Here is a 24,083-nt window from a genome sequence, read left to right as displayed (position 1 = left end):
GGGCTTCGGAACGGGTGCCAATTTAAAACACCCATTCATACTTGTGTTTTCATTTCCGAGTGGAGCTGTAAAACCGTTGTGCTAGGATCACCTGTTGCTTTACTGTATTTATTTGCATTCTGTACCCATAGTCCCATGCATTTGTAGTGTTTGCAACAGGAGTGCAGGATATTGTCACCAAAGACAACATCTGAGACACTATCCATGAAATGTTTCTTTCCGATAGTCGCTTGTATGTCCGTGTGATGTGACAGATTAGTATGTTATTTCAGACTTTTGGAACAGACGCCTGCACAGATGGCGGATGAGGCTGTTCGATGGGCAAAGCTAATTATCCCACTGGTGGTTCATTCCTCACCCAAAGTCCGATTGAGGAGTGCGGCTGCCTTAGAAATGGGAATGCCATGGTTGCTTCAGAAACAGCCGGAAGTGTCGGCGTTTACTGAACAGCTGATGACTTCTGTAAGTGTGCTTTCCATGTCTTGTTTGTGCGAGAAAGCTAACTATCAAGCTATGCATTTTGTCTTTTGTTTAATTTCTATGCTATTTTATACTGGTACAGGGGTGGCCAACTCTAATCCTCAAGGGCCACCAACAGGTCGAGTTTTCAGGGTATCCCTCCTTCAATGCAAGTGCTGAAGCATGGATATCCTTAAAACCTGACCAGTTGTTGGCCGCCCCTGTGCTGGTGCATAAATAGCATGGGATATAGAGAGGGAGGACAAATTTCTGAATTCGCTTAATTTAAAAATAAATATATATATTTGTCTTGCAGAAAATGATTGCCGAGCTACAAAAACTGTTCTCCAGTAAAAACGAAACGTATGTTTTGAAACTGTGGCCCTTGTTTGTCAAGATACTTGGAAAGGTAAACTTTCTTAATGGTTGTTAAAATATTAATTAAATTGAAGTTTAATATGATATTATGATATTGTAAACTTAATTGTGTTTTTTTTTTGTTTTTTCCCCCAGACATTGCATCGCAGTGGGAGTTTTATCAACTCATTGCTGCAGCTCGAAGAGTTGGGGTTCAGAAGTGGCTCCCCAGCAGTAAAGAAAATAGCTTTCATTGCATGGAAGAGCCTCATTGATAACTTTTCTTTAAATCCAGGTAACTGATCAGTTCCTTGCCTTTGGGAATGCTTAACTAGATATTCCCGATGGCAGTGTTTTTTTTTTTTTTTTGTTTGTTTTTTGGCATATATAAGGTAATGATTTGTTATGTGCTTACAAAGTACTTGCGGACTGATTCAATAAAGTAATTGGCGGCCATTGAGGCTGCTATTGGCCGCAAACTCCCAAACTGGGGGGCGGGGGGGGAGGGATTTCTAACTATTGAATCAGCCCCATTAACGTTAAAGAAAACCAAATATGGAAAAAAAATGGTCTAAACCCCAGCACTCCATGAACACACTACTCAGTGAGGGTATGAAGAAAGCAGAACATCAGTATAGTTTGTATCAGAGAATGAGTACATATAACAGAGATTGCCCCCTATTGGAGATGTCACACCTGCAGCACGGTAATCCCAGAATGTGCTAAAGAGTGAAATGGGCAAAAGTACGTAAATCGGCCAAAAACAATGGCACAAAAATTAATAAGGTTACCCATCTCCTCCATATCTGATTATGTGGGACCCGAGGGGGTACTTCATCCCGTGCACTACTCATGATTTGAAATATATAAATGTTATGTGAAGTGCTGTCTTTACTATTGTATATGTAAAGAATCACTTTTCACAAGGACCACATATGATATTGTAACCAATGTTGTCTACAATGAGCAGATCTTGTTTCTGAACTGACCGGAACGACCGCTAGTGACGTTAATGCATATGGATAGTTGTGTGGGGGGGGGAAATAATAATTTTTTATTTTTTTTTATTTTCCCCACCCCTGTCCTTTCAGATATAATGTGCAGTACGAAGAGGCTGAAGTTGCTCATGCAGCCGTTAAGTTCTATCCATGTCAGAACGGAGGCCCTGGCACTGACAAAGATAGAAGTCTGGTGGTATCTGCTGGTGAGACTTGGATCTCAGCTCCCGGTCCACTTTGAACAGGTAGATGAATTCATCAGTACAGCATTTGATGTTTTTTGTCCCTTGCATCCTATAGTACAAAGTCACATTTTTAGACCGTCTGTTTTAATCCAGTTGTATGTGGGGCTCATTTACAAGCGGCAGGGTTTTTGGCTGCAGCAATATTCATGAATAATCCATTATTGTTCATTTTAAATTTTAACATACAGTAATATGAGGTATTTAATGTACGTCTGATTTACTACCCTCCCTCCCGATTCATTATGCATGACGGGCGTAACAGCAAAATGTAGTTATCTGGTAGGGTTTCATATTCTTATTTTGGTTTCCTCCCTCCAAGAGATGTGTATGATTGGTTGTAAAGGTCAACTAGTGTATTTTCTTCTATAGGTTTGTTTGCCGCTAATTCAACGTGCTTTAAATGTAGAATCAACTCCATCAACTCCAGCACGGACGCCTAATCAAAGTTTAAATGCATCTACACCAATGCAGCGAACAGGTACCTGGGGAAACCAAAGCCACTGTTTAGGAACTCTGTGTCTTTTATCTGCACAGCGTGATCAGTATAGTTTTTGCTAAAAAGTTTTTTTTGTTTGTTTTGTTTTTTTCCCCCTTTAACTTACCTATGATTGTGAGAAACTATTTACATTTGTGCTGTAATTATCAGTTATTACATTGATCTGGGTGTAGGGCAAATATAAATTATTATTAATATTTTTTGTAAATTCCAAGCTTTCTTTGTGCTTTTAATTCAGATGATTTGTAACACTTGCGTCTGGTTATCTTGCATTTGGCACGGCTACATTTATCCCATATACTTGGTACGGTGATGTACAGCATATGTAGATATCCTAATTCTGTTTTCTGGTTAATAGGATCTTTCCCCTTTGGCTCTCCAACAACCCCAAAGATCAACTTGAGTTCTAGCCTCTTGGCCTCAGCAGTTTACCCATCCATTCATCTTTTGGGAATTGAAATGATGCTTCATTTTTTCTTGGGCCCAGAAGTTACTACTTTTGCCAACCAGAACAAGCTTGTGCTTAGTTTAGGTATGTGGTTATTGCCTAATGTTACACAGAAATGTGATCTTTCCTCCTTGTAATCCAGTAGTTTGACTTGCTGCTGGGTTTCTAGGTTCACTTTGTTACTTAAGTTACAATCCCCCCTGGAAAAAACATTTTATACAATAAATATAATTTTGCTCGCAAATTGTTATGGATAGTGCATTGTGTGTGCAATAATTACAACATATTTTTGTTTTATAATGGCCTTTTTATACCATCGCTTGTAATTTCTTAGTTTAAAAAATATATATCTTTATATTTCACTTGGATCCCCATTAAATAAGAATATATGCAGGCTTTTGTAGGTTCCATATAGAAAATATTACATGTGAATGTTTTATCTGTGTAGGCAATTGAATGACAGCATGTTTCCCCCCTGCAGAGCCACTTCAGCATCCACTGGTCAGCAGTTCGTCATTCTTCTGCAAACATGCTGGTACTCTCCTGCACGCTATGCAAGACGGGTTTATTTCTGTAGGAAAAGATGCTTCTGGTAAGACCTTGTAATGTATCCATGTTTTTGTTAAGGAAGAGGGCAGTGTGTCACTCCGGAGGTTTGTTGGTCTTTGGATACTGCAGAATTTTTTTCTTTTACTTGGTAGCCTCCTGGTATGTTCACTATTTAATCATTACCCATCTATGGCCTTTTAATGAGTGATTGTATAAATGTTTATCAAATGGTGCCACACCACATCCACCCTATATACCCGTGCATGGAACCGGTTACCAGAAAGCATGTGCATGTCGGGCCTCCTGGAAATGTTTAGCTTGCCTCAAGTGGCGCTGTTGTCTTTTCAGATGTGATTGTGAATGCTGTTTGGAGGGACATGATAGCTTTTGTGAAAGCGGCCATTGACACAGGTAGGCATAATGAAATATTTATTGCAAGTAAAATATTTAATGTTCATGAATCTTGAATCTGTTAAGGAATTGTGTTTTTTTTTTTTAAGAGCTTTTTTGCTCGTGTTATACAGCCACATTTAGACACATTTTTATTCTATATGGGGAATTGCTGTATTGATGTGGAGCTGTAATTGTGGTATCTGACTTATTGTAATAGCCAATAAGAAAGCCCTTCCTAACCTTACACAGTATTTTGCTGCTTTAGTTGCCTTTATAGAAAAGGCAGTATTCTCTATTAAAGGCAGGCCGATTGGCATTTAATTTATTATTTTTAAAATGTATTCAGCCTTTGATTACCTTTATTGATAACTAATGACCTAAGCTGCAGTTCTTCTCTGGGGTGGGGGGTGTGAGTGCTGCTTTAAGTTTCTACTACACAATCTCAACTCCCCCCTCCCTTCTCGTTATTAGGGAACAAAAAAGAGCGACAAGGCTCAGAAGTGCTGACCCTTTTATTGCAGACTTTAAAAAACATAATCTCTTCCGATGCACTTCCAGTACAAAAGTCAATGGTAAGTGTGTGGGGTTTTTTTTTGTTTTACACACCCATGGCATTTTTCTGTGGTCCATTATTTAGTTTGGAAGACTTATTCTACACCAGTGGTTTTCAACCCTTTTTTGGTTAAGGAACTCCAGAATTAGATTGTGACATTTTTGGGAACCCTGACCACACACACATCGCCCCACACATACATGCCCCCCACACACACACATACATGCCCCCTCCCCCACCCACACATACACACATGCCGCCCCCCCCCCCCCGAACACATGCACACATGCCCCCCCCGAACACATACACACTACACACACATACACACTGCCCCCCCGACACACACACTGCCCCCCCCCCCCTCCTGCACACATACACCCAGCGCGCTCTTACACGATCCTTCCTCGTTCCTGTCAGCCAGAAGTTGATAGACTAGCATGCAGAGGAAGAATAGCAGTGACCAGACGGCTGCTGAGCTCGGGGGAGCTGCCGGGTCACTGCTATGTGGGGTTCCACCGGTGCTGGTAGAGTTTTCCCAGCTCTTCCTTTCCTCTGCAAAAATCCCCCCCCCCCCCCCCCCTCCCCCGGTGGCTGCGGATCCCCGGTTGAAAATCGCTGTTCTACACGGATGAGCATTTTCTTGTTTGCTCACCACAAGAACAATGCATGCATATCTTTCTAACATGGGTTTTCTTTCATTTTAGAGCCTTCTTGAATGCACCATAAAGGGACTTCCACAAAAAGTGCTTGGATCTGCAGCATATCAGGTGGCAAATATGGATCTTCTTAATGTAAGAAATAGAAATGTCTTAGGTTGTCGCCCAAACCACCATACCGGGCCATTCAAATCATGGGCCTATGTTAAATTGTAGCACTTTAAAGCTGCACCGCCCCCCTCCCTACTCCATTGTGAATATATTTTTATAGGATCTAAGCAGCACTTTCCCCCATGAATTATCTGCCAGTGTTTCTGGTCCCTTTTGGGAAATCAATATGGCTGCTATCCAAACCTCACTTCCACAGGCCATTCGTAAGCTGCAATATCTGATCACGGACTGTGCGGCTTCCTATTGGACACTGCTGGTGGCCATCTTTTTTTTATTTTTCTTTAATTCTACTGGCACATAAAAAGGTTTAATAGCTCCCGAAGCCTCCCTTGTTTCTGCGATTTTACAGTAAGTGTGCTGCTGCTCTGAGGGACCCCCCTGTTTAGATTATGGCTCTTGCCTGAATGTTAACAGCCATATTATGTATTTGTTTCCTATTTTGGGCTTGCATTTAACTGGCAATGACTTTAAAGTATGTTTCTGCCATCCTTGTACTGTGAACTTTAATGGCCTTACCCTAATGACCACATTATTGAAACCCTTACAATGGTATTGACTTGCTTTTAAGATGTACATGTCAACTAGACCAGCTGCTCAGTTTTACATTTGTTTCTTTTCCACATGTGAATGTTGACACCTTGCATTCACACCCCTTTCTCCATCCAGGGAACTCCCGCCTTGTTTCTGATGCAACTTCTTTTTCATACTGGACTTTTGGAAAGTGGTGTTATGGAAGAAAGGTGGGTTTCTACTTCTTGGCTATTGGTAAAAGAAAATTTGTTCTAAGCTCTGCTCTTGGGCTATGTCCATAGTGCAGGAGACGCGTTACAGGGAGACCGCCGCTTCGCGCTACAAACAGGTTTGTATTTCCCGCGTGACGGCCGTGTCACATGATCGGTTCTCCCAATGAAGGCGAACCAGCTCCGTGATTACACGGCCACGCCTCCCTGCCGCCTCTGCCTGCAGGACAGGAAGTCTCTCCTGCTGCAGGCGAGTGTGCGCTGCGCAGAGGAGCGCGGAAGCTAGCGCGTTCCTCTAGGGACGCAGCCTTGGTGAAACAAGCTTTAGCAATGTCGCTACATATTTGTAGCAGTATTTTAGCTTCTATTTAGCTAAATATCCTAGACATCTTGATGTCAGAAAACTAGTTTTACTTGATTTAAATATCCTTATTTAAAACATTTTTTATATATAAATCTTTCAGATTCTTCATCAACTTTGAAACTCTTGTAAGTTACGTCCTTTCCGGTTCCACGTCTCCTTTGGCATTTAGCGAATCTGTTATTGGTGAACTAAACCTTTGTGCCAAGCTCCTGCAGAACAAGGAACATCTCTGGCGTTTGTGGAGCATCTTGATCAATCCATTGACTGACCGCGTTAATCAGGTAAACCATTGTTTGGGATAATGTACCGTACCTAAAGCAATTTCAATTGGGTTTTTTTGGGGGGGCGGGGGGGGGGGGGCACAATTTAGATTTTCCTGTAATGGAAAGGAGAACACTAGCAACTAAACAGTTGGTATCTCCGTCAATATGGAGTACAATTTTGGGCACCACCCCTTAGAAAAGACATTCTGGAACTAGAGAGTGCAGAGAAGAGCCACCAAATTAATAAAGGGGATGGACAATCTATCTTATGAGGAGAGGCTAGCTAAATTAGATTTATTTACATTAGAAAAGAGGCATCTAAGAGGGGATATGCTAACTATATACAAATATATTCGGGGACAGTACAAGGAGCTTTCAAATGAACTATTCATCCCAAGGGAAGTACAAAGGACTCGGGGTCATCTCTTTTTAGGTTGGAGGAAAGGAGATTTCACCAGCAACAAAGGGAAGGGTTCTTTACAGTAAGGGCAGTTACAGTGTGGGATTCATTACCCATGGAGACTGTGATGGCAGATACAATAGATTTGTTGAAAAAAAGGTTGGACATCTTTTTAGAAAGGAAAGGTATACAGGGATATACCAAATAAGTATACATGAGAAGGATGTTGGTCCAGGGATTAATCGGATTGCCAATTCTTGGAGTCAGGAAGGAATTAATTTTTCCCCTTATGAGATATCTTTGGATGATATGTCCCTGGGGTTTTTTTGTTTACCTTCCTCTGGATCAATAAGTATAGATATAGGATAAAGTATCTGTCTAAATTTAGCATAGGTTGAACTTGATGGACGTACGTCTCTTTTTCAACCTCATCTACTATGTAACTATCTCGTTAACCATGGTGTTTCTCTAGTTAAATAATGCTTTCATTTACGGAAGATGCATTAACAAAACAAAAAAAAAATCAATAGCTTTTTGAAATATAAGAACGTGATGGCATTTTCTTCCCGATTCAAACACTTTCTGTCCCTTTTATTTAGACTAATGAAGTAAATCAGGGCGATGCTCTGGAACATAACTTCAGCGCTTTGCATAGTGCTTTGATGTTGCCCGTAACGCATATCTTTCCCATCACAGATTTTCCACAGGTAAGTGATTACCTTTATGTTTAACAATGTCTGCAGCTGCCACTAGTTTATATGCCTTGTATCAGGGGCGGGCAACTCAAGTCCTCAAGGGCCACCTTGAAGACTGAGCCACCTGTGCTGAAGCAGCGATATCTGAGAACCTGACCTGTTGGTGGCCCTTGAGGAATGGAATTGCCCCAGCCCTGCCTTGTATCCAGGCTTCCTCTTTGGGGTATTTATGTGACCTTTTAAATCGGCAGTCCTTGAAGGAATCGCTTCCGGCCAGAGCCGGCTTGAAATAAAGCGGGGCTCTGTGGCGGGGGTAGAGCGCGGGGCATCTTACCTGCTCCGGCATCTCCTCATCTCAGCGTCGTCCTGACAATGTGACGTCGGATAAGGCGGTGCCGGACAGAAAGTAAGAGGCACTTAGCGGCCCCACGCTCCTCGTCAGCAATCAATTTAACTGTTGTGTGAAGGAGCGTGGGACGCGGTGCGATGGCACGGCCATCGAGCCAGCACTGCTGATACGGTTCAGGTTGTGGTTTTTGTACCTAATAAACGATGACCCACGGGTGACCTTCCCATTTTATTGCATCGTAGTGGAGCTGGACAAGCCTGACACAATGCGAATGAAATCCGCCGCTGATACTTCATTGTAGGGCAGGCCGGATTCTTCAGAATCCGTCAACGGATTCAAATTAAATCCACAGAACGTCTTTACATTGATATTTAAATGCTCTTTCGTCCATAATTCAGTTTGTCGGATTTTAAGTAATAGGGGGGAGAAACAATGCCTTTTTGAGTCTGATCTGTAGATGAAAGAAACAGGCCAATCCGCGGCGGGTTTCGAATTCCGTCTCAAATGTCGCCCATCTCTAATCGGTAGTACAAATTGGCACTGAGGGGGTTAAAGGTAGCAGAGTTGAACTTCATTTGCAATCCACTTCCATGCTCCTAGCACAGAGGGCAATCAATGACTGTCTATAGGGAAATACCTGCATTATTTATTTTTATTTAAATTATTTTCTTCCTTGTTAAAGCCCACTATCAAGACTTTGTTACGGACCTGGTCAGAATTGTACAAAGCCTTTGCCCGCTGTGCTGCATTGGTCACAACAACCGACGAGAATGTGTGTTGTGAAGAACTGTGCTCCAAAATACTTAGCGATTTAGGAGATCTCCCATTGGTGAGTATCAAACCTAATAATTACAAGTGCATTTCTGGCCCTTTTCAATGTGTTGGTTGCTTTTTGTGGGGGGGGGGGGGTTTGGGTGTGGGATTTGGATGATCCTTTATCTGAAATAATGATGGGTAATGTTACTTTAGCATGTGTGCTTAAAGTATTTGATTTCAACCAACATTATTTCAAGATTGAATGGAGTTTTGAGTATCCAATTATAACAGCTGTTGTACACTAGCCTAGCATAAATCTGGATCTTGCATACATGTTGTTTTGTTCCTTGTGAATACTCTGACTAGTAAACCTTTCCCTCCCTCTTCTCAGGGTCTGTGTTTGCTGGATAGGATTGTTCAGGTTGTCGCAATAATAGTGGAAGGTGTCAACTTCTCCCCGTACAACACAAAATTTCAGCCAAAAACGAAAGGTATGGAAAATCGCATTTGTCTGCTATATTTAAAAGTCCTTTTTTGTTTATGGCAGGGGAGCGCAATCTTTTTCCCCTGCGCCCCCCTGCTGGCCTGCCCCCCCTCTTACCTTGATTCTGACAACGTGATGTCACATAACCCCGCGGTGTCATTTGACGCCGCATTGCCATGGCGACGCATCACCAGGAGCGTCTGAATCAAAGTAAGTAGAAACTTACAGAGGCCCTGCAGCTCCCCCAGGCATAAATTTAAATGTATTCGGGAAGCGCGCAGGGCCTCTGTAAACCCCGTGCCCCCTGCAACGAATCTTGCGCCCCCCACTTTGCGCACTGCTGGTTTATGGGATGTGACCTAGGGCTAAAGGAGGTGAGAAAAGGCTCTGACTTTGAAGCTGAGGAGCCTAGTTCAAATACCAGGTTTAGCTCCTTGTGACCTTGGGCAAGCCGCTCAATTCCCCTGGGCCTGAAAACATAGATTTGAAGCTTGTCGGAACAGTTGTGTAAAATTCTAGAATTAACTACAGCTGAGAAGTGAAGACATATTTATTGCCACCACTTAGCAACTAGAAGCTCATTTGGAAGTGCACTCCTAGGCATTAAAACTTAACATTTAATAGGTAAATAGAGTAAAATAAGTTCTTAACATAAAGTGATAATATTAACTACATATAATGTACTGTGGCGGGAGGGAATGAGGAGATGATAGATGGCCAAGGTATATAGTAAAGTATGCTAGTGCCTAATAGTACTTAGCAAAAGCAGTGATACCAAATTGGCTTTAATTGGGGAGTGGGTTACTCAGCTGAGAAAGCTCAGAAGTGCTTGCCCTGTATGTGAGTATTGTGCGTCATGTGGCGTAGCGTACCGAGCACCCAACCTGTATTGATAAATAGCCCAAATCAGTGTCCTGCTACTAAATATAATATTTAAGCTGTTAGATATCACTGTATGTGCAACTCAATGACAGGTTGGTGGTACGTGGATTGATTCTGCGCCCAATGACGTTTAACAATCACTCTACATAGATAGTATAACAGGACAGCTATTAGTAATAAAAAAACAGAAAAAACTGATACTGAACACTCTGCTAATTATTAAAGCAGTAAATAAATTATTACTGTGGTTATTAAACAAGCCGTCAATATATAATCAATACCGTGAGCACTTGTACTCAGCAAAATACCTGTGCACATAACCTTCTACCAATTCATAGAACAATTCATGCATGAATAGGTGTCTGTGTACAGCAGATGCTGGCAGGCTAGCAGTAATGATGTTAAATACCGGATAAATCGCAACAATTTGCAGTTACAGTGATGTCTGTTAGCTACAAGGTAAAGTGACACATTGAATCACAGTACAGAGACAGGCTTCAGCAAAGAACCACTAAGTGAACAGGACCTGGTTAAGCCTGGATACGAACGCGTTAAAATGAGCACCAGCAGAGAGCACAGACACAAAGTAACAATACTACCAGTCTCTCTCAGATCCCTCGCGCTGATGTCACCACGCCAAAAACGCCCTACGCGTTTCCCTCCTTTGATTGTGAGAGCATTAAGTCCCAATGGGAGAAAAGCGCTATAGGAAATGGTGATGCCTTGCTTTTATTTGTGTTGCGTCAAACCAAGAACAGTGTACTAGCTGAGCACTTCCTTCTTGTAGTGGAACATAGGGTGGCAGGGCACGTGCAAGTTGGGTCTTTTAAGCATTTCTATTGTGAAACTTCAGAACAGAAAAGTAGTCCTGTACTGTAACCCGCGTTGGCCCATATGTTGGAGTCTTTAGCATTGCATTACATTATTTAGCCTTCATATGGACAGGGCTATAATCTTCTCAAGCAAAGGGGGAGATGGCTTCACAACATATTGAAGAGGAGCTCCTGATTGCAAAACAGTGTAACTGGAATATTATTATCCAAGTAATTGACTGTTACAGTATAGAGTGATTGAGTTGCCAAACACTTAATGGCATGCACTAGAATGTGTGTGATGGCTGTCATTGCACTTTGTTTATGAACCGTTGCTAACCTGCGTATCAGCACAGATTGAGTTAACCATTTTTATGGCTTGGGTTTTAATTTATTTTTTTACATTTCAGCTCCACAGACCCCCACTGATTGGTCTAAGAAGAAAAAAGAGCCTCTGGGCAACTTAAATTCATTATTGAAACTTCTTGTGAAGTTGGTTGAATGTTTCCACGTTCTTGGCTCTGAAGAGCCGCCGTCAGAAACTACCACTCCTACCATGATTTCCATTGGTGGTTCGATAGTAGGACTTCTGACCACCTGTGTCAGCCATATATCCTTACCTTCAGTGGTTAGAACGGTCATCATGATGCTGACCAAGCCCATTGCTGTTTTCTATGAAAAAACGACGTAAGTTCTACTTTGTTCGTTAATTAAAAGTGTATTTAAAAAAAATTATTCTGATACTGTCATTTTACATATTGACACTAAATTGTATAAATGTTTGATGTTATTTGATTGTTTAAATCGTGGCAGAGCTATTTTTACTTTCCATATTATGCACAGTAATTAATACAAATTTCAGTGAGGATTTTAAGCACAACGATATATTTGATAGAAATGCACTTTGTGATGAGGAAGCACTTCAACTAGTTTATATTTGTCACAGCACTAAATTAAAGTTTGTCTTTTCTTAAATATTGCTATTGGGTGGTCTTTCTAACACCGGAATCTGTACTAGAAACCATTTCATTTTGAAACAATTGTGTAGAACATTTAGTTAAATTCACTTTCATTACTACAGATCTGAATCTCCGAAGGTGTATAGTGGTCTCACCAGCAAGGTAAGAGAAACAAATATTTATTTATTTTTATAAGCAGAAATTGCATTTGATAGAAATACTTAAGCACAATGCTGTTTGACGATTCGCCAGGTCTTCATCCTCTTCTCTCCATTAAACTTTTTTCTTTTTTTTTTTCTCAGTTGGAGAAGTTACTTGGAGATCTTCTTCTGTGTCTTGGTTCTTACTACAATGGTACCTACGACAGTGAGCTCCTGGAAGCCCTTTCCCCGCTGCTCTGTGCCATTTTCCTGCATAAAAATAAACAGATTCGGAACCAAACGGCACAGTTCTGGAATGCATCGTTCGCTAAAGCTACAGTGTTGATTTATCCAGAAGGGCTAAAGTATGCATTTCACATTTCATGTACAAATGTAGCTGAAACGAGCATATGTATTAATGTTGTATGTGTATTGTGAACCAGTCTATCCTAATGCATGATTGAGATGGTCATTCTTCAGGGTACCAATGGGCCATGAGTCTGAATATATTCTGTTATTCAAAGACGTGCTTCCTTACTAGCACACACCTTTTTTACAGATCCTTTACTGGGTGACATGAGACAATGTTACTTTCAAATATTACTAAAGTACGCACACTAGAATGTATGATTTTTCATGTTCAAGGATGATACATTTTTGTCTTCAGAAGTACATTTTTGTCTTCAGAAGTACATTTTAAACAGTTATTTTTTTTTGGTGTATGGGTTTTTCTGAACCGTTCTGTTCTTTGTCCGAATAACCTTTTTTATTAATGTTTTATGTCTATTGATGTCACATTTGCATGAGGGTATCGCCTCTTCTCTGTTTTACAGGCCAGTATTAAACAAAGTGAAGTTAAAAACACCCCTTCTATTGCCCGGTTTTACATTTTCAAATGCTGGAGAGGAGGAATGCAGCGGTCCATACTCTGATAATGTAAGCATTCTATTTCATTGTGACTGTGTAGTACGGTGAAGGGATTTTGTCACTTTTCTATTCGCCATAACTTCTATAATGTGTGGTGTTGAAACCTATCCCAGTTTCACATTTCAAAGCCAGTATAACCACCCTCAAACAGACACCATAGGTTGAAATAGCTGTCTGTGAGTAAGTTTCCCGGCAATGCAATTCTTTAACCCAGGCTGTGCTGAAAAGCTGTGTATACGGCAGGCATAAGCTTATAGGGTACTATGTTAAAATGGATTAAAGTAAAAGGCGACACACTGTGCTTATTTACATGTAATTTCCCAGAATCCCTAGCTGCAATGGAAGCACTGTATGCCAAGAGATAATGGTGAAAAAGTAGCGTTGTAGACCTGTCTGAGATGTTAATATGCCCTCAAGTGATACATTAGAAATGACAGAAAATAAAAATAAGTGTACAGTGCAGATATCCTGTGGTGACCTGCTTTAACCTACATATTAAAAATGCCATTGGGTGCATTTGATCGAAAACTGCATGTGTCTGTTTCTGACCTATTGTGAATCTTGTCGCTTCTAAACAGATGGACAACTTCCAGTTGGATACAAAGATCAGCGGAATAGAGGTTAAATCCACTGGAAAGCGTGATTCATTATTGGCCAAGACCGAAGACCTTAAAGACAAAGGCTCTGCGACTCGTGTATCACAAGCTAAAGTAAGAGGTGCTCTCTAGTGAAATCTACAGTTGTAATATTTACATGTCTTCCCACCCCCCCACCTCCCCCTCTTAAGTTTCAGGGCCTAACTTCCTCCCCCCAAGCCGCCCAAGGTAAATGGCAATGGGTATTTCATGTTACTGCATTTAAATCCCTCTAATTATATAGTTTCTGTGCAATATACAAAAGTATAAACTAGTTTTACTTTATTTTACTGAGGCAATAAAGTATTGCCTTAATTCCAGGATGCCCAGTAGAAAAGAGTGCGTGGTGGGGTCTCCGGTCATACTGAAATAATGCTCAGTATATGTTGAGACATTAAGAATGCTGAAACTTCACACCGTTTCCTACAAGTTGTTGCCTAATTAGGCAGAAATATTCCAACTTCAACGTATTTCAGTTTGCTGACGACTTTATATTCTTTTTCCTTTTTTAGTTAAAGCTGAACTTCTCTTCTCCCAAAACTAAAGAGAAGCTTTTGGAAGAGGAACAATCTGTTGACTTTGTTTTTATCCCTCCTGAAAATAAAGAGCGAGTTTTAACAGAACACCAAAAAGAAGTGCTTAGAACAAAAAGGTTCGTGATCCACTCCGAAATACAAAGTACTTTAACAAGAAAAAAATGATGGTGCTCCTTTTTCACTAAAACTTTCTTAACGTGTTTACTTTTTAGGAATAACTTTTGCTACCAATTCTCTCTTCCTATATATGTTAATACATCTGCAATGGGCCTTCTGTAGTATTGATGTAATGAATGCACACATGACTGGGGGGTGGGGTGGAAGGTCATGTGTTTTATTTTTATTAGTATCCTGTATTTGTATTAAAATATTTCCCCCCTTTGCTCAACCAAGAACTGAGGTAATTGAGTATGGCAAAGTATCCCTGGGTGAGTAATCTGCATATGTGGCGGAAAGCTGGTAGCTGCAGCTGAACTGTTAATTGTTTACTTTCCTTTAGTTCATTTGTCATATTTGGTTTTTGTAATTTATCAGGGTGGATATACCTACTATGTACAACAACCTGGATGCATCTCAAGATACAACTTTGTTCACACAATATTCTCAGAGCCAGGACAGCTCATTGTGAGTATGCAGACATTTTGCTGGAGTGTTGATTGCAATATATTTATATATGAATCCTAACATTTTAAATACTTGTTATCCATAGGGAAAAACCTACAGTAAAAGAGGGAACAAAAGAAATTGAGACCATATTGAAGGTAAACTATTTTTTTATTATATAAAAAAAGTTTGTTCAATAATATACATTTTAGCTTTGTCCCTATGGTTGTTTTTTTGTTGTGTTTTTTTTTTTTTTGCAATCATTAAATTAGCTTTGTAAATGTATTTGTCAAAACAAGAATTTCTTAAGCACAAACTGCACTACATTAGTAAACATCACAATTGTTAAATGTTTAAAGATTTTAAATGCACAGATTCTTATGTACAACGTAATTCCCAATCTGTGTGCATTATATATCAATATATAGCCACTTAACTTAGTCAAGTTAAATTAAAGTTTTACAGACGTGTTTTTTTTTTTGTTTGTTTTTTAATCAGGAGAAACCTTTTGAAGGTTTGTCAGACGTAAAAGACCCAAGCAAGGCAATTGAGAAAGATGTTGAAATGTTGGACAGTACAGAGCAACCTTCAAAAATGGCAAATGATTCTACAGTTCCGGAGATTGTTCAGGAGATTGAAGAGCCAGTTGAAAACACCTCAAATGTCAGCAACACCTCTGCCTCTTCAGATGTGGTTTCGGGAACACCACCACAGCCTGTGAGCCGAAGGCAATCGTTCATTACCTTGGAAAAGTTTGAGAATTCACTGACGCGATCTTTTAGTCCTTTGTCAAACACACAATTTCCAAAGGCAGAAATCATTTTAGTCCCTGATAGCCAAGAAGCTCTGGAAAAAGAAGATTCTCACACAAATAATAAAGAAAACTCTATGGCGGATATGAAGCCTTCCAAAAACAAACTACAGAAAAGTGCATCAGAAAGGAAAAGCAGGTCAGATTCAGCCTGCACAGTTGAACACACAGAAAGCAAACAAAACTTGCCTGAAGAGCCAATGCAACAGGAGTCTTCAGATGAATCCATGGTTAAAGCAAATGAATCTAATGGTGAGTGTTTTGGAGATAAAGACTGCATACCAGATTCTCAAATGCAGGAACTAGAACCTAAGGTTGTGGAATTTGCTGAGACTGACAAAGTTCGAAATCCCGTTCAAGAGGAAGACAATCTAGAATCCAAGGAGAACACTCCCCCAGAAGCCTTGGCTGTGAATCATATAAAAAATGACGGTTCTCTAACACCGCAGGCAGCCTCTAATCAAATGTCATTGAGACGCTCATCAAGAAGGCAGTCGGAAATATTGGAAGGTGTCCGAAGTGGTAAAAATGAAAATGCAAACCAAAAACGAGACAAGGCTAGGGAAGAAGAAAAATCGGGTCAAAAAAAGGTGGCACAAGCTAAAGAGAACTTGCATAGGCAGAAACGTGAGAAGCTTGAAAACGCACATGAGAGCGAACAGGATCTTGTTAAAAAGACTTTGACACAAGATGGAGATGCCAAGACTTCTAATATAAAACCTGATGAGGAGGATCTTCCTGATTCTAATTCAAGTAAAGGAAGCCAGGAGGCACCAAAAGGAAGACCGAGATACCAGACAAGACGGTCTTCTCAAGCACTTTTACCTGGCACTGAGAATTCTGAGTCTGACAATTCAGAGACGAGAGAAGAAACCAGTAAAAGAAAACTAACTCCAAAGGGTAAAACCAAAAGTACTGGAAAGGATGACAAATCTGAAAGTTCTCCGCAGTCTTCGACAGAAAATGATCCTAAAACAGAAACCTTGTTACCTGTAAAAAATAAGTTGGAGTTTGGCTCAGAAGTGGACGTGGAGTTAGTTGTTTCTCAAATCTGTAAAACGGATAATAAAACGTATACAATTATTACGGACAATACTACAATTTTAGATTCAAAGATTCTTAATGCCGATACTAATGCAAGCAATGTTCTAGATGACAGTTTGTCTGAGTCCGAACCTACTTTGTGTACTAGGCAGGCATACAAAACGTATGATCTTACAAATGGTTCAACTAAGGTTTACAGCATAGCACAAAGCTTAATGACTGAACCAACAGTTGGTGATTTTTCCACAGCCGTTTCTGATGTATTCAAAAATTCTGACAGTAACTTGCAGACAACTGATTGTCTCCATAAAAGAAGCAAAAGAGTGAGACGGTCCAAGAGCTGCGATTGCTGCTGCGAGCCATCAAACAAGCAAGAGAAATCCTTTACAGAATTAAAGACTTCTGAGCTGGCAGGAAGTAAGCGTGAGAAAATACATGCAAGTACTGTTGGGTCAGACATTTCATCTATTGATACGCAGTTTGATGAAACAGTCTTTACTGGACCTTGTGCTGTCAGCACCCCACTACTTGCGACAAAGGAGCCATGCTTTTTCAAGCCCTCTGTAAGTGAGTTGAAATCCGATCTAGAATCAGAGCAGGAAAACACAGTAGTTTCATTGAAGGAGAGCATTAGTGACACAGAGGAAGTAACACAGGTTTGTGTTCAGACTACGACTTTAGAAGTTCCAGAACCAATGGAGGAAGATAAAATGGCTCTGCCATTGATAGCAGGAAGTTCAGAAACTGCAGCAGAGAGTACAGCTTTGGGGACAGAATGTGTGCACCTGGAATCTCATGAACATAATGATGGGTCTCCTATTGAACTGGTAAAAGAGGATGCTGTCTGTGATAGGACCTTTGATGTAGAAGTAGGTGTTGAGTCTACTAGTAACAGCAGTGTTGAAAAACTTGTTGAGGTGGCCAATGCTCAAAGTAATCTTGCAGAAACTGTAGAAAAGTCTCTGGTTTTAGACGAGGTGCGTTCATATTCAGTTACTGCCGAAGAGATTGCGGTGTCGTTGGATGCTCAAAAGGAGGAAGTAGAAGAGAACCTTTCTCCTGCTGCGGAAAGTTGTGCCGTTTCTAGCATACCTGAAATCGCCGGTCTTGAAGACCTAGCTGAGGGAAGGATCGACACAGATTCTCCTCCAAAGTTGAAAGGCTTGGCGGCTCTAGTAATAGCTAATGATAGCCCCGGTGAAGGCTCTGGCTGGTCTCCCTCTGCATCGCCGTCCACCAGTATTTTAAAGAAAGGCGTAAAAAGACAGCAGGAGAATGACTCCCCATCACCCATCAACAAGGTAATGAAACGTGCTTTTTATTTCAATACCCAGCTTTCTTAACATTGGCATGGAACATGAATTCACTAAATGGCTACAAAATAAATTGCAACAATGAGCATCAACAAGGATTCGCTTTGCTGCCATATTTCCAGTCAGCTGTAAAGATATTTGGTATAATATATATAAGCTCCAGAAGTCTTGAATTTCTTTGTTGGGTGAACTTTTTATTTTTTTTGTAAGACTCAAACTTTTCAACGTTGTTACATAAATACTAGAACACCTGATAATAGACCATGAATAACACGTAAACATTTAGAAAGCACATTTTAGCTTTTCATGTATGCCATTGTACAGTTAAACCTTGTGTTAATATATTACATTAAAAACAACAAATGTTTAAACAGGGAGCCACTCGCCCATCGGTTTTATTTCAGGGTGCCTGTGGCACATAAACATTAAATGAGCAATCCACCTTAAGTAACTTCAATTCGTTTTACAGGATTGGAGCTAGTGAAGATGATCCGCAAGAGTTGAACTGTGCTATTTTTAGCTCTGGGGACCCTGTGGTTCACAAGATATTGGTGAAGTTACCGGTATTACTTCCTGGTTTTTAAATGGCCATCCACAGGCAAGTCACACCCGATGTTGCGGCTTCCTATTAGTCTGAAATTTGGTACTATAAACAATCGGATCCAGCCACTTGGAATGCACCAACCAGGGGTCTAAAGCCATGCTAGGTACCAAGAATGGGTGCTATGAAAATATCTGGTCAACATATAGTAATCATAGAGAAATTGAGTCAAGCACACCAAAAAACTCATTGAATTCTTTCCATTTTTGGTCTGCTTGACTACATTTTTCTGAGATTTCGTAGCCATTTTGTTCCCCATTGGGGAGTTTTAAACACAGTTACTTAACCGGTAAGCAGGTACCTCGTGAACCAGGAGGTCCCCAGAACTGGAAGTTGTACGTGATGTGTTTTTTATTTTTTTTTAATCGTAGTTTAGGATACTTTTTTTTTTTGTATGCAACAGTAATCCAAAGGGTTATGATACAGAATAGAATACACACTAATTGTACTGTGCTTGTTTCACAGATTCGCCGAGTCTCCTTTGCGAATCCGATCTATCAAGAAGAATTGGCTGATGATATTGACAGGCGAAGTCCTGTTATAAGAGGTCACTCTTCAAACAGCTCCCCATCTAGAAGTCTTAAAACTTCAACTAACACTCACCCCAAGGTAAGTAAGTTGTATGTTAATATGTCCAGGCAAATAATCCCTGGTTCATTTACCAAGCACTAAAGTTCACATTCACCAGCTCCTTTAATTGGGATGTTTGTCAATAACATTTTTACAGAATGGGTATGCTTCAGTCCAGGGGTGCTCAACTCCAGTCAAGATGCCCCCTCAGCTGGAGTTGAGAACCCCCGAGTTGGTCACTTGGTTTTCTTTATTACTTTACTGTATAAGCAATATTTAAGGATTTTTGGTGTTCTTATTGACTGCTATTTCTTGTGTATTTAGTCAATTGTGAAATGCTAATTTTATATAGAAATTCAAATTTATAGATCAAGTCCCTCTGAATGCCACCAAACATATGTATTTAAGAATATTAAATTGGAACATATTTAGTGGGATGAACCCGAAACTGCTTTTTGTAAATGCTTTATTTTACGTTATTTCTATATAAGGCAATATTTGGTGTTACTTGCCATCTAGCAACAGCAGTTCTTACATCCCCCCCATTATCTCCATTTATTACGCTAAACTGATGTTTAGGGATAGGTTTTTTCGAAAGAGGATACCGGTTAACTGAATACCAACTTTGAAGTTATAGTGTGTGTGTGTGTGTGTGTGTGTGTGTGTGTGTGTGTGTGTGTGTGTGTGTGTGTGTGTGTGTGTGTGTGTGTGTGTGTGTGTGTGTGTATATACTACTAGAAAGCATTGTTTGTTTTAAAGTCCCATTGCAAGAAGCCCTACTGTACATAAACAAATGAAGAGGTTTCGTGTGTAATTATATTAATAGATTTACCATTTCCTCTGTTAGCTTAATACAACTCCAACCAAAGGATTCGTTTCCCCGGGATCCCGTATTCTTGGATTTAAAAGTTCAAAGAAGTGTTTGGTAAGTTAGGCTTTTATTCAAAAGATTTCTCAATTGTATAATGGAGCAATAAACACAAGGATAGAAAAAAGATCCTCTCTCAGAGTGGAGCAGACTAAGGTTATAGCGATGGCACACGACCATCACTGTCCTTGTTTATTGGGTGTGGGGTCAATCGTTTAGATGCTTGTCGGTCACTAAATATTCGTCGGTCACTAAATATGCAAGCTTCTAAATTCGTGTTGTGAAATATCATTTATAAGCTAGTATGTAGTTCAAAGTTTTAGTAGCTATATTGAAATCATAAAGAACACATGAGCACATTGTACATGTCTCTGGCATGTCCCCAAACCTGCCTTATCCATCGCGCCGCATCAATGCCCTGGTCATTTAAAGTGATAAACTCGCAACATTTCGTGTGTGTGTGTCCCTTTTTATAGACATATGACAGTGGTTCATTGATGAAATTATAGTCCCTAGCACTTTTGTAACCTTTTTACTTGAAAACGAGAGGTAACTCATTGTATGTCCTGGGCATAGTTAATGACAAATACGGGGTTACAAATACATAGTTACACAAGTGAACAGGATATATATATATTTATTTATTTCTATTGCATGCACAGTTCATGATAATATATTATAGGTGTATGTAACAGTTACAGACCAGATTAAAATGTGAGACAGCCTTAGTTTTGAAAGAACTTAGATTGGTGGTGGCTGAGAGTCTCCGGTAGATTGTTTCAGTTGTGGGGTGCACGGTAAGATAAGGAGTGGCCAGATACTTTGCTGAACCTTGTGACCATGAACAGTCTTCTGGAGTCAGATCTCAGATAAGTACTGCATGTGGTAGGTGTGCAGAGTTTGTTCAGAAAGATGGGTAGCTTGCCCAGGAAGTATTTGAAGGCAAGACAGGAAAGATGAACTTTGCGCCTAGACTCGAGTGATGACCAATCCTAGTTCTTTGAGCATTTCGCAGTGATGTGTGTTGTAGTTGCATTGGAGAACAAAACGGCATATTGAATTGTAGAGGGTATCCAGTTTGCTACGGAGTGTTTGGGGTGCTGAGCCATATACTGTGTCCCCATAGTCGATAATTGGCATTAGCATCTGCTGTGCGATACGCTTTCTGACCAGCAGACTTAAAGAGGATTTGTTCCTGTAAAATGCACCTAGTTTGGCATAGGTTTTGTATGTCAGGGTATCAATGTGCATCCCAAATGTTAAATGGGAGTCAAAACATATGCCCAAGTATTTAAAACTAGTAACAGGAGTTAGGGTGGTCTTAGTGTTGGTTCTGATCTAGAGCTCAGTCATTGGAAGCTTTAAAAATTTAGCCTTGGCCCCAAATACCATTGTTACAATCTTGTCAGTGTTTAAAACAGTTTGTTTTCAGAAATCCTATTTTCAAGTCTCAAAGTCAGATTGAAGTATGTGTTCAAGGTCGGAGAGGCTAAGGCTCTGTGCATATAGGATTGTGTCATCTGCATACATGTGTATTGAAGCTCCATTACAAGTTGTAGGAAGATCATTGATAAATACTGAGAAGAGTAGGGGCCCCAGAACAGAGCCTTGCGGGACGCCACAGGTGATATCCTGGGGGTTGGAGTTAGAGCCCGAGAGTGACACATGTTGGGATCTACCTGATGGGTAGGAATGAAACCAGTTTAAAGCATGCTTCCCCATTCCAGAGCACTGGAGTTTAAGCAAGATAACATGATCAACAGTATCGAAAGCCTTTGCAAAATATAGGAATATTGCACCAATGAGTTGTCCCAGTTTCATTCCACACTGGATTTAATTGCAAACTTTTAGCAGGGTAGTTACGGTGGTGTATTTTGGGGCGAAAGCCAGATTGGAATTGGCTAGGGAGATTTGTCTTGGTATAGTGATCGCTTAATTGGGAGTGGACACATTTTTCCATGACTTTGGATAGGATTGGGAGAAGGGAGATTGGCCTGTAGTTTGAAATAGTGTTTTGTCCCCACTTTTGAAGATTGGGACAACTCTGGCAGTTTTCCAGGTCTTAGGGATATGGCCTGCAGACAGGATATAGTTGACTATGGAAGCAATTGGTTTGGCAATGGCTGGGGCACCAAGTCTTAGGAACTTAGATTGCAGTAAGTCAGGTCCAGATTGGCTGCTTAGTTTTAATTTTGAGGAGCACTTGTGTAATCTCCTCGGATACTGGGCCAAATTGAAAATTGTGAGCAGTGTTGAGCGGGTGGGGATATAGGGGTACTCAGAATGAGGTTCTTGTTTTGGATTGTGTTTCAGTGGGATTTATTAGAGTAATATCCTCCTTAGTGATATTACTTGGTTGTAGAAGGCTGGAATATATTGTTAACCAGGGCCTGACAAACTGGGCAAAAAAACGCCGCCCCCACCCCACTCACGACACTGCGGTGGGAGTGATGTGGCCTTCTGTCTGCTCCCCTGCAAATTCATCTTTTCCCCCTGCAGTTCCAGTTAAAATGGCAGTGCGGCGTCAAATGTCATCGCGTTGCCATGGCAACGAGACACGGCATTGTGTAACGTGGCTCCGCGTGATGTCGTGTAGCGTCCCGTTGCCATGGAAACGTGGCGTTATTTGGAGCAGCCATTTTAACTGGAGCTGCAGGGGGAAAAGAAGAATTTGCAGAAGACGGAGACACCCGGGGGACGCAGTTGACAGCGGCCACCAGCATTTGTCAAGCCCTGTTGATAACCTTCCAGAAGTTAGCTGGGTTTGATGTATTCTGGTGAAGATTGTCAGAGTAATATTGTGCTTTTGCATGTCTTTGCCTTGTGCCCATATTCTGCAGGCATCTGTAGTTATTGAGATCCTTGGTAGTGCCAGTTACTTGGTAGTTTTTCCACAAGGCATCCCTGAAATGATAGTGCAATACGGTCAGTTGTAACCCACAGAAGGTGGCCCCCCCCCGTACTTTTATTCTGCATAGTGGAGCATGGGTATCGCAGAGTTTTAAGAACTTGGATTGGAAATAGTCAAGCGCAGAATCGGCGTCTGGAATTAAGTTGATTTCTGTACCAAGGGCAGTTGGTTAGGTCAGCCAGAAACTTGTGGGTTAAAGTTTCTAAATGTTCTAGTGAGGAGAACTTTAGCGCTTGATTGGGGTGATCTAATTTTCCTTACACCGTACATTTATTGCATGGTCACTGAAAATGTCAGGAAGGATGCGAGAGGATTGGATTCTGATGGGATTTGAGGAGAGAATCCAGTCTAGCAAGGAATGGTTGTGAGATTTCAGGTTTGTCCATGTGGGTTGGGAAATGAGTTGAGTTGTATCTGAATTTTGTGGTTTGTAGGGTCGAGCCAATTGTAGTTGAAATCCCCAAGAACTAGCAGCTCACTCTTCTCATTCAGAGAGGAAATGGAGCCAAGAAACTGGGCATCAGTCAGGGACTGTAGAGGGGTTTTGGATACTAGCAACCAAGACAGGCTTAGAAAAGGGGAGGCAGATTTTGCCAACTAGGGTTTCAAAAAAGGGTGAGCTTGGGGGGCAATTTAACAGTGTAAATTTTAAGGTCTCTGCAATATAAAATAACCCTCCTCCTCTCTTTGACCCATCTCTCCTAGAAATGGAGTATCCCTGGATGGCAATATTTGCATAGAGGGGTTTAAGGGGTTAGCCATGTTTCTGAGAGAACGATAGCTTTGGGTTTATGCATAAGACACCATGAATTAGTTCATCCAGTTTGGGCAGCAGGCTCCGGATACTTATATGGGCGACAGATGGACATTTTTGGAATTTGAAGGGGGTATTCCCAGGGTTATGGGACAGAGTCGAATGGAGAGGCCCTGGGTTAATTTCAATATCACCTGCTAAAGAGAATAATAGTAAGAGTAGAAATTTGAGTAGTTTGCCAGTTGTAAATTTGTGATGTCAGTGATTCGTCACTTGCCATTGCAAACAATCAGGAACGTGATCTCATCACAATGTTAAAAAATGTGTCTACATTTTGTTTT

General features: G+C 40.8%; 1 protein-coding gene across 3 annotated transcripts in view; it reads left to right on the top strand.

Annotated features, from left to right (window-relative positions):
* Nucleotides 1–24,083, top strand: part of RIF1 (replication timing regulatory factor 1) — a 35,008-nt gene that overhangs the window by 7,107 nt on the left and 3,818 nt on the right. For 2 of the 3 annotated variants that reach the window (XM_075609403.1, XM_075609404.1), the window contains exons 7-32: nucleotides 273–462; nucleotides 776–868; nucleotides 973–1,111; nucleotides 1,908–2,059; nucleotides 2,429–2,537; nucleotides 2,914–3,087; nucleotides 3,485–3,595; nucleotides 3,901–3,963; nucleotides 4,417–4,517; nucleotides 5,203–5,289; nucleotides 5,992–6,065; nucleotides 6,530–6,710; nucleotides 7,692–7,799; nucleotides 8,819–8,965; nucleotides 9,284–9,383; nucleotides 11,481–11,757; nucleotides 12,152–12,191; nucleotides 12,332–12,534; nucleotides 13,003–13,105; nucleotides 13,675–13,806; nucleotides 14,244–14,383; nucleotides 14,802–14,891; nucleotides 14,977–15,028; nucleotides 15,369–18,026; nucleotides 19,105–19,248; nucleotides 20,057–20,134. In XM_075609403.1, coding sequence (XP_075465518.1) covers nucleotides 273–462; nucleotides 776–868; nucleotides 973–1,111; nucleotides 1,908–2,059; nucleotides 2,429–2,537; nucleotides 2,914–3,087; nucleotides 3,485–3,595; nucleotides 3,901–3,963; nucleotides 4,417–4,517; nucleotides 5,203–5,289; nucleotides 5,992–6,065; nucleotides 6,530–6,710; nucleotides 7,692–7,799; nucleotides 8,819–8,965; nucleotides 9,284–9,383; nucleotides 11,481–11,757; nucleotides 12,152–12,191; nucleotides 12,332–12,534; nucleotides 13,003–13,105; nucleotides 13,675–13,806; nucleotides 14,244–14,383; nucleotides 14,802–14,891; nucleotides 14,977–15,028; nucleotides 15,369–18,026; nucleotides 19,105–19,248; nucleotides 20,057–20,134 — 5,746 coding nt within the window. The remainder of the gene's footprint in view (nucleotides 1–272; nucleotides 463–775; nucleotides 869–972; nucleotides 1,112–1,907; nucleotides 2,060–2,428; nucleotides 2,538–2,913; nucleotides 3,088–3,484; nucleotides 3,596–3,900; nucleotides 3,964–4,416; nucleotides 4,518–5,202; nucleotides 5,290–5,991; nucleotides 6,066–6,529; nucleotides 6,711–7,691; nucleotides 7,800–8,818; nucleotides 8,966–9,283; nucleotides 9,384–11,480; nucleotides 11,758–12,151; nucleotides 12,192–12,331; nucleotides 12,535–13,002; nucleotides 13,106–13,674; nucleotides 13,807–14,243; nucleotides 14,384–14,801; nucleotides 14,892–14,976; nucleotides 15,029–15,368; nucleotides 18,027–19,104; nucleotides 19,249–20,056; nucleotides 20,135–24,083) is intronic. The other variant, XM_075609405.1, reaches the window with a different exon arrangement.

Source organism: Ascaphus truei, chromosome 7 (assembly GCF_040206685.1).
Source record: "Ascaphus truei isolate aAscTru1 chromosome 7, aAscTru1.hap1, whole genome shotgun sequence".
Classification (NCBI taxonomy): Eukaryota; Metazoa; Chordata; class Amphibia; order Anura; family Ascaphidae; genus Ascaphus; species Ascaphus truei.
The sequence above is the reverse complement of the archived record's forward strand: the minus strand, read 5'-3'. Positions and strand labels throughout refer to the sequence as shown.